Source organism: Micromys minutus (genome assembly GCF_963924665.1).
Source record: "Micromys minutus genome assembly, chromosome: 2".
Lineage (NCBI taxonomy): Eukaryota > Metazoa > Chordata > Mammalia > Rodentia > Muridae > Micromys > Micromys minutus.
The window spans coordinates 92,269,535-92,280,061 of record NC_137971.1 but is presented as its reverse complement, the minus strand read 5'-3'; the positions used below and the strand labels follow the sequence as shown (position 1 = coordinate 92,280,061).

At 37.7% G+C, this 10,527-nt stretch overlaps 2 protein-coding genes across 2 annotated transcripts; one reads left to right on the top strand and one right to left on the bottom strand.

Annotated features, from left to right (window-relative positions):
• Positions 1 to 421: 421 nt before the first annotated feature.
• LOC308418112 (olfactory receptor 51A7) lies at positions 422 to 1,279 on the top strand (the record flags this gene model as incomplete). Its single annotated transcript, XM_080913436.1, has 1 exon — positions 422 to 1,279. One exon carries the CDS (start codon positions 422 to 424, stop codon positions 1,277 to 1,279), a length of 858 nt encoding a protein of 285 aa, XP_080769562.1.
• A 7,398-nt stretch (positions 1,280 to 8,677) lies between these two features.
• On the bottom strand, positions 8,678 to 9,616 carry OR51G2 (olfactory receptor family 51 subfamily G member 2; the record flags this gene model as incomplete). The annotated part of the gene is made up of 1 exon (XM_080913426.1): positions 8,678 to 9,616. One exon carries the CDS (start codon positions 9,614 to 9,616, stop codon positions 8,678 to 8,680), a length of 939 nt encoding a protein of 312 aa, XP_080769552.1.
• Between the last annotated feature and the right edge of the window lie 911 nt (positions 9,617 to 10,527).

Genomic DNA, 10,527 nt, shown 5'->3' with positions numbered 1-10,527 from the left:
TTAAATTATTTTCAGTGATCTCTGTGCATTTTAGTAGACTATAATTTCAGATTGTCTTCGATGAAGTTCACACGTTTGTTGTAAAATCTACATGAAAATTGCTTAAGGTTATATTGACGAAGTAGTGCTAAGGAACTCTTAACTGATTCAACAAAAATAGTTGAATTGCCATCAATTTAAAAAAACCAAAAAAAAAAAAAAAACAAAGAAAAGTAGTTAGGATTGTATTTTGTTATATGAAGCCTGTTAACACACTGAAGGACTTCCAGTATGTTTGGAAGAATGTATTAGTTGCGTATGCTAAATGTGTTTTGTTACAAAGTATTTAACAGAGTCCTGTAAAACTGAGTATCATCTAAAAGAATGATTACTACATGGAATTTTTGGTACATGCTTTCAGACACAGCTCCTGTTCCCACACATGTCTGTTTTCAACAACTCCGAGGTCAAGTATTTTCTTTTAGTTGGGATACCGGGACTGGAATATGCCCACGCCTGGATCTCCATCCCCATCTTCCTCATGTACCTTATTGCCATCCTGGGTAACTGTGTAATCATTTTTGTCATCAAGACAGAGCCCTCCCTTCATGAGCCCATGTATTATTTCCTTACCATGTTGGCAGTCTCTGATATGGGCTTGTCCTTCTCTTCCCTTCCTACCATGCTGAAAATCTTCCTTTTCAATGCCATGGGAATCTCACCCAATGCCTGCTTTGCTCAAGAGTTCTTTATCCATGTGTTCACCGTGATGGAGTCCTCTGTGCTTCTGATTATGTCTTTGGACCGCTTTCTTGCCATTCACAACCCTTTAAGATACAGTTCTATCCTCACCGGGAGCAGAGTGGCTAAAATAGGACTAATTTTAGCCTTCAGAAGCACAGCTTTGGTGCTTCCGTTCCCTTTCACACTCAGGAAACTGAAATACTGTCAAAAGAATCTCCTTTCCCACTCATATTGCCTTCATCAGGATGTCATGAAACTGGCCTGCTCTGATAACAAGATCAATTTCGTCTATGGCTTCTTTGTGGCTCTCTGTACTATGCTGGATTTTACTTTGATTCTTATGTCTTACCTGCTGATCTTGAAGACAGTTCTCAGTATTGCATCTCTGGCAGAAAGGCTTAAGACCCTGAATACCTGTGTCTCCCACATCTGCGCTGTGCTCATCTTCTATGTGCCCATCATCACCCTGGCTGCCTTGCATCGTTTTGCCAAGCACAAAAGCCCTCTACTTGTAATCCTTATTGCAGATATGTTCTTGTTGGTGCCCCCCCGATGAACCCCATTGTGTACTGTATAAAGACACGGCAAATCCGGGAGAAGGTCTTGGGAAAGGTGGTTAACATCTGTGTGAGATAAGGGCTTGGTAATATAAGTAGTACATTATCTGCAGAGGGTCCTGGCACCTGCTGTGCTCGGTGTCACTCATGGTGGCTATTATCTAGTGAAGCTCTGGAGTAAGGAACTGAAATTCTATTATTTATAGCATAATAATCCAGTTGAGAATGTTTCAAGCAACTGTTTAAGAAACAGCTGCAAGATGCGATATGATTTAGTGAAGCATGACTAACATTTTGAAAGGAGTTTAAATAAAACATTTATGTGATTGAACAGTTAAATGAGGCTTTGTAGAATTAAAAAAAATTGAGTAGTCTTATTCCCTTTCAATTAATATTTATAAAGTGTTTCTGAGATGCACAATATTTATACCACAAAAAAAAAATCAAATTAGCAGGATGGATAGTAGCTATTTGACAAATTGAGTGAGAGTTTGGATGAAATAATTGAACTGGGGCATATAAACTAAGTTGAACCCTAGATATATTTGAAAGTCTTTTGGGCAGGAGGGCAATATGTATGATCCATACTCAAGATAGATTGAATCTAGGAGAGATAAGGAGACAGGTCAGCACTCTTCCTGTGAAGTGGCAACTCTTCATGAGGGGAGAAGGAACAGAAGTATTTAGTTTTTGTTGTTGTCATCTGTTTGTTTTCTTGTTCTCACTTTGATTGTTATTAAATAAAAACGTAATTTATTTTAAGTTCTCACATTCCAGAAAGTACCTGAGAAATAGCTGAGAAACAATCCTGTGTTGTTACCGTTTAGTCTTTTATGTCACAGTGTTAGTGACTTTCAAATAAAACATAGCTCTTAAAATTAGATTTTCATAGGTCACAGAAATTGGTACCAGGATATTTTTCATCAAATTTAGTTACTAACACCTTCCTCATATAAGAACTCTTTTAAAGAAAGATTAAAAGGTAGAGTTTACATGTGAAAGTGTAGTTGAAAGTAAAGTTAAGATGCTAAGGTTCTCATGAATTCTATGTAGGGTTTGATGCCCCATTTTTCTTTGAACACATCCAAACTTTTCAAAGATGTCAGGGTTTTATAGGATGGATCTAAAGTTTTTGAGGAATTTTTCAGGTGACTGACTATTAAATATAGCATTATAGAGAAAGCTTGAAACAGGAGGCTATCAAGGTTGCTTACCAGTCACTAATAGAATGGGTCTCTTTGGGAAGCTAACAACACTTGTATTTAGATGTGTATGGAGTAAGCATGTACCTCAATCACGGATCAATAATCAAACTATTAGGATCCTCCTTTACTGAAGTGCATTTTTAATGTCTTTCACCCACTAATACCCACTGCTATGTTTGTGGAGAATTTTGGGGGCCTCTTCTAGAAATTTGTCATTGGACTAGGACCTGAAATTAGGCTCAGATAGGAATATTTGCATTTGGGCTAATACAGAGCTCAAGGTAAACTCAGCCTAGGAACATGTGGCATTCCTTTTATCTTGGTTGTCATAAGCCCCTAGAAACAGTGACCATTGGGTTTTGTTTACTGCCATATTTGATCTCTTTGTTTATTGCCTTGTTTGATTACTTTGTCTTTGATCTAAAAACTGGTCTTATCCTGTATCCTTTGCATGTACCTAGAATGGTATAAATGCAGACTGGGAAAAAATAAAGATGCTTCAGCTTCAGCACTGGTAGGAGTCATGTTATGTTGTCTGTCTTTTTCTTTTCAATCCTCACATCCTCCCTTGAGACCCTGCTTGGATGACTGAGATGGTTTGGTCATATGTTTTTAGTTCATATTTAACATTTGCCCTCATTTATAAACTTTCAGTAATTTATACTGTAATGGTAGGCATCCATACATTCATTTATGTAACGTATAGGTAGGTGTTCTGCTCTACTCTATATTGACATTGTCTGTCTTACATTTTGAGCAACATAAACACACCATGGTGCTAACTAGCATGTTTTAGCCTCAGTTTGTGATAAACCCTGAAGTTATGTACATGTTTTCTATTATTTCATAACAAACTATTTATTTATTATTAATAACATCTGACCCTCAATATCTGTAGCTTTATTTATATCTGCAGAATATCTTTTGCAATGTATAATAACATATTCATATTATAGAAGCTAGCTAGGATGCTGACATTTTTGGAGAGTGTGTTTTTCTACTTATTATGACTGTATTTCCTTGGCATCTTTTTCTACCTTTCATATCTTTAGCAGGGAATAATAGTTATAATTATGACATTTAAAATTGAAAATAACACTAAATACGGGTTAGGGAACAGCATGTTAATAAATTTACATTAACATGCATGACACATTTAAAAATGTAACAAAATCAAATAAAACTAAAATAATTTATTGAAAAGGGAAGAATTATTGAACAATTTTTTAAAGATTTACTATCTCAATAGAAAAAAGGTGGAATGTCAAATATTACACATATATTTAATTTAATGTCATAGTATATGTCCTATATCTTTTGGAAAACTTCAGAACATGGGTGAGACTGAATGCCAATGAAAACTTATAAGCAAATCCAAGCTGTTTTAACAGTGACTTCAGACACTCCCAAGAACCGTCTCAGAGATTACTCCAGAATTCCACAATACTCTTGAGAACTTCTGATTTTCTAGGTGAAGCTTAGGCAAATGGATAGAACTATAAAATATCATCTTGGGTGTGGTAACCAATCACACACACACAAACAACTCACATGCTGTCCACTGTCTGATAAGTGGATGTTAGCCCCAAAGCTTGGATTGATCAAGATAAAATTTACAGACCAAGGTCAAGAAAGTGAAGATGCTTCAGTTTTCTTGAAAGGGGAAACCAAAATATTCTCAGGAGGAAATATGAAGATAAAGTGTGGAGCAGAGACTGAAGGAAAGGCCAACTAGATACTGACCAATCTGGGGATCGAGCCCATATTCAGCCACCAATCCCAAACAATATTGCTGATGTCAAGAAGTGCTTGCTGACAGGAACCTGATAGAGCTGTCTTCTGAAAAGCTCTGCCAGAGCCTGACAAATACAGAGTCAGATGTTCATAACCAACCATTGGACTGAAAATGGGGTCCCCAGTAGAGGAGTTAGAGAAAGAACTGAAGGAGCTGAAGGGGTTTACAACCCCATAAGAACAACAATATCAACAACCAGAGCTCCCAGAGATTAAACCACCATCCAAAGAGTACACATGGACAGACCCATGCCTCTAGCTGCATATATAGCAGAGAAAGACCTAGCTGGACATCTACGGGAGGCGAAGGCCTTGGTCCCACAATGTTTGATGCCCAGTGTAGGGGAATGTCAGGGCAGGAAGGTGGGAGGGAGTGCATGGGTGGGTTGGAGGGAAAGGGGATAGGGATTTCTGGAGGGGATACTGCACAAGGGGATAACATTTGAAATGTAAATAAAATATCCAGTCATATATATATATATATATGAAACATTATAAAATTTTCAGGTAAATGAATGAAACTAGAAAATAAAATTCTTAGTGAGATAACACAGAATAAAAAAAGAGACTGAACTGAGTTGTTACTCTGATGGTGATTCTGAGTCACATACCGAAATTAAAACAGCCTATCTTCACAGTACACGCTTTTTGGCCTGCAGGTGATATCAGAAGTACTCTGATTGCTCTCAGACAGGTGAGAATAATATCTTCCAATTACTTAGCTATTTCCCTCCAGACACCATAATCACAAAGCAGTTATTTAGTTGTGAGTTAGAAATGGATTTATGTTCAGTTAAGAAGACAATACAGGGGCTTGGGGTGTTCTATATTCCTTCTACCCTCTTTGCTTTCTTCATCTTCACTTTCTTTTCTAGAATCCAGAGATCCTTGTGCATGGCTTAGTAAATCACAATATTCCTCCACAACGATGTGTAAACTCTTAATGTTAGTTTTCAACTAAATATCATCATGTCTACTTGGAAGATGTAGCCATTTACCTTTGCTTTTATTACTAACTTTGTTCTCAGCCAGCGCCCTTTAATTTCTGGATTGTTACAATAACCCCTTAGCCTATTTTACCCTGCTTCCTCCTGCAGGAAATTCTGTATAGATCATATTCCTGGCATCTTCCAATGACCTTCTCATCTCATTCTGATTGAGATTAAAAATCTATCACTAACCTACCTACAGATACAGAATCAGTATCTCTCTCCTTTCTGTGCTCTCTTTTCTAGTGGAACTAGATGAAGTGGTATTTTTAATGCATACCCATTTTAACTTTAGATTTGCTACATAATCTTCTGTCCATTGGAACTCTTACCCATGGCAACAGCCTTCTGCCACATGCCAAATACCCTTGAAATATTTCCTCCTCAGTGACAATTTTCTTATAAAACTAAACTTTCTGGAGCATATGTTACTCAACCTTTACATATATGATTCTCTATCTCTTTCATAGTGTACTTTTTATTTATTTTCATGTTATTGGTTGCCAGCTCTGACAGATGCACCCAAAGGATAAATTTTTATCTTCTTTGACCTCTGCTCTATTCCTAAGCCCAAGAGATCTGATTGGTGAGTGTCCACACACTATATACTAAAGGAGTAAGCAAGTCTATGCTCCTTTGGGTGCTAATCCCCATGAGGTACCACAAGGTGGTTTTTCCCTTCTAGTCTACCACGTTATCACATGAGTAATAATTTGTCTTTCGGTAGTATTAGGGATCAACCCCTGCCTCACACTTGCTAAGGAAGGGCTGCCACTGAGTTAGAAGCCCAGCCTGAAGTACTTCTTAGCAAGAATTATAGCAACACTTATTGCATTTTTCATGGAATTCTTGCTTTGATTAGAATGTAACTTCTCTTCCATGTTACCTGGATCATATCAGGGTAATAGTCAATACCCAAGTTTGGTCATTTAGACTGAATGAAATATTTCAGATAGTTCGACCCATCTATAAATGTCTCTTTGGAAAACCGCCTTAGACCTTTCTTTCAGGGACATTTCTGGACTGTTTTAAGTGGTTATCACATATTTTCCTTGTTATGTTTGACTTGTTATGTTTCCATGGTTTATGTTTGCTTAATAAATTAAAGAAACTGAAGTTTATTGTAAAAAAATCTGCTAAGACTCTTTTTTGAAATTTTATTTTTTTCTAAGTTGTAAACTTAGTCATCTTGGTGGGTCCATTTTTATCTCATTTTTCTAGTTGGGAAATAAAAAATGTATACATATTTAGCACGTTGATTTATTTTAAAAAGTGTATATGCTGTGAACTAGCTTAATTTAACTAATATGCATTCTTTTGCCTGTTTTTTTAAAATCAAGAACACTTAAGATCTATTCATAGAAATTGTCCCGCGAATGATGTAGACAGCTTTGCAATAGAAGTTGTTAGCTATGTTTTAATAAAAATTAAACTCAAACAAGCTTAATACAATTAGATCAAATAAGCTACTGAAATTTACCCAAGTTATCCCGAAGCTTAAGCCTTCTAAACATGACTCTAAGCTACCAACATAACTTTTTAATTCATTATATGATATCGAAGGACATGGGTCATTGTCCTCATTTTACTGGAATTGCAGGTACAGATCATAAACATAGAGTTCAATGGCACAACTACATAAAAGCTTCCAAAATTCAGTGGCTTCATGTTTTTATAATGTTTGTGTATTTACTCTCACATATAGTATAAACCACTTACAATGCTCTATCTCATACTGTTTTCTATATATTGATGCTATCTCGTGATGATGCTTAATTACTTATATGGACATCATTGTAGACATGGCTTTTGCATTCTAGAAAAGATAAGACACTGGTACTGAGTGGTGGGGTGCAGGTGACAAGCATGAGCCATATTCGATGCTTTTGTCCTTGAAAGAGATCAATTAGGATTGAGATGTGGTTCCACATAAACCTGTGGCAGGAAACTTTGTGTTTAGCCAAATCCTCATTTGAATTATGAAGTATGTATTTCTGTGCAGAAACATGGCATCCTCATGGTTGCCTCTAAAATTCCCTGAAAGCATCCTATTAAGGTCCATTTTTTTCATAAATATCTCCAGTCCAAAGCCACAAATCAATATATACTTCCCATAAAATAATGTGTAATCTATAGTAAAGCATTGGTATAGTCATAATGAACACTAACAAACTTTATTCACTCATTTATTTATGACTTTTTGATGTCATCTATGGCTGATCTATTCCTTCATCCTCAACTTTCTCAGATATACAAGGGAACAGCAACAGCAAGAACAGCAATGACAAAAACTACCTCAGCTTTGGAGAGGCCTACTGGTAAATGACACTTGCTGCTCAGTCATATGGACTTGAATTTGGAACACAACAATCAAGTAGCAAGATGAGCATCCAATAAACACAATAAATCTTAGTTCTGAGGGACTTGATGTCCTTTTGATACATAGCAACCTGTATGCTCTCTCTCTCTCTCTCTCTCTCTCTCTCTCTCTCTCTCTCTCTCTCTCTCCCTCATCCCTCTGTCTCTCAATCCCTCTCTTTTTCTCTCCCTCTATCCCTCTCTTCCTCTCCCCCCCACACACGTAGGTAAATAAATGAAATTGAAAATATAACTCATCTGAGTTAATTCCCAAGATACACTGTTTCTTTTTCGCCTCTCTTGAGCTTCGCACACACTATCCCAATAGCCTGGTCGATGTTAGCTTCTCCCTCCTTTAACCTCCAGTGGCCCAGTTCCCACATGTCTTCTTAGGTGAGAACTACGTCTCTAAAAAAATCATTCGTTATTCTCAGCTGTCTTCTCTGCAATTGGCTTGATTTACATTCCACTGTAAGTGACAGAATTCAAACTGATCCCAACTGTAATATCTTAAAATGTCTACGTTTACAAACATGCATTAGGATTGAGCTCGCAGTAGAAATGATTCCTTTAATGAATACCCACTGGAAAGGCTATAAAGATGAAGGCTGGGATGATCAGAATTACTTGCACTCAGTGGTGTTTACATTTATTTAATGAATGTTTTGGTGTAAGCATGGCTGGCTGGATGGGATGTCTACATGTGCCACCCTGATGGGATTTAGTCTTCTTTCTTCTTAGTGCTGTGGCTGGTTCCACAAGTAGATCATTTATAAATGAAGTTAGAAATGGGTGAATAGGCAAGAAGAAGTAGACCTATTTATTGTTATTAAGAATTTTTTATTTCTTGAGCAGAAAGTAGGATCAGCTAGATTTCTGCTGCCATTTTTTTTTTTTTGCAGTATGATTAACTACACCACTCTGTCTTAGCCCTTTATATCCTGTAGAAGAATAATTGTATAATCAGTTTGTTCAATCATCTATATTTGGTGAGTAAACAAATAATTACATCCTCTATCAAGCATGGTCATAGAAAATTTGTGTAACTGATCTAGTTACAAAAGGCATGGGTTACCCTATCCCGGATCTGCTTGGTCTTAACACTATAGACAATGGGGTTCATCACAGGAGGGAAGAGAAGGTACACAAAGCCCATGACCACCTGAACTAGATGGGGTGCCTGCTTCCCAAATCGGTGGATTACAGACAATCCAATCATGGGAGTATAGAACAGAAGCACAGCAGAGATGTGTGAAACACAGGTATTGAGAGCTTTGAGTCTCTCAGCCCTCGAGGCAATGGACAACACGGTACGCAGGATAAGTGCATAGGAGAAGAGGATGAGCAGAGAGTCCACTCCCACTGTAGAAACAATGACGAACATACCGTAGATGCTGTTTGCCTTGATATCTGCACAGGCCAGTTTCATCACTTCTTGGTGGAGACAATAGGAATGTGAGAGAACTATGGAGCGGCAATAAGGGAATCGTTTGAGCATGAAAGGCAGTGGGAAAATGAGTGCAACACTACGGCCCAGAGAGGCCAGACCTATTCTGCCAATCACCGTGTGGGTGAGGATAGAAGCATAGTGCAAAGGACGACAGATGGCCACAAACCGATCAAAGGCCATAGAGAGAAGCACAGAGGATTCCAAGAAGGACAGGCAGTGGATGAAAAAGAGCTGGGTAAAGCAAGCATCATGACCAATGTCTCGTGCTCCTACCCAAAAGATACCCAGCACTGTAGGAAGGGTGCAAAGAGAGAGACCCAGGTCAGTCAGAGCGAGCATGGACAGGAAGAGGTACATGGGCTCATGGAGAGAGGGCTCTGTCTTAATGATAAAAAGAATTGTGCAGTTACCCAGGATGGAAATCAGGTACATGAGGCACAGAGGGAGGGAGATCCAGACATGCATGTGCTCCATGCCAGGGATGCCACTCAGCAAGAAGGTAGAAGACATGCTGTCATTTCCTAGGGCTCCTGGAGTCATGGTAAATGGAGTGAAGAGGTGAGAGGGATGCTGTTCAGAATTCTGAAATGAAGTGTAGAAGTGTCAGTTACTTAATTAAAACTGGCAAAACTGAAATTAAAAACCAAAACGATTAGAACCAAATAATCCTAGACCTGTATAGCTCTCTGAAGAGATTATTTCAAACATTTTCTGGTTTCTTTTTTTATTGAAACAGGGTTTCATGTATGCCAGGCTAGCTTCAAATGTGTTATGTAGCTGATGGAGATGATATTGAACTCTTCATCTTCCCGCCCCATCAATCCAGCGCTGAAATCAATGACATTGCTTATTTTACCAGCCCCGTTTAGAAGAAAATATTTTGAAGCCTCATAGTTTCAGTATCAAAAACACAATAGTAAAGGGAGTCTTATTAACCCATGTAACTTCTAAGAGGTGGAGTAGAGAAGTTCCACTGTTGATGAAGCTGCTCTCTCCTTTCAGTTTGCCCTGGCTTTCAGAGTGCCCCTCTTAACCCATGGAATTTTCCTACTGAAAGATGACCTTGCTATGTTTCTAGACTAGCTGTCTTGGCTCTTGAGCCGAAGTAATCCTCATGCCTTGAGCTCATGATTTAAAGTTAAAAATGGAATGTAAAATCTCATTTTTTTAGAGTGTGGGTTCTGAAGAGCTGTCATACTTTCCGTCATATAGATGATAATTTAGTGTAAAACAGGAGCAGTTAGCATAAAGCAGAAGGCCCAAAAGACCTTTAAAAAAAAGACCTTTAAAAATTAAGAGTCCTTAATAAATATACCAATCTATTGCTGGTCATATCAACTTTAGTACCAAATGCTGTGTTCTCTAGACATTTCTGATTCATAATTAGTTCACATTATTTATCAAATTTAATTCAGGAGAGTCACTATATAAACTTACTTATCAGAGACAAT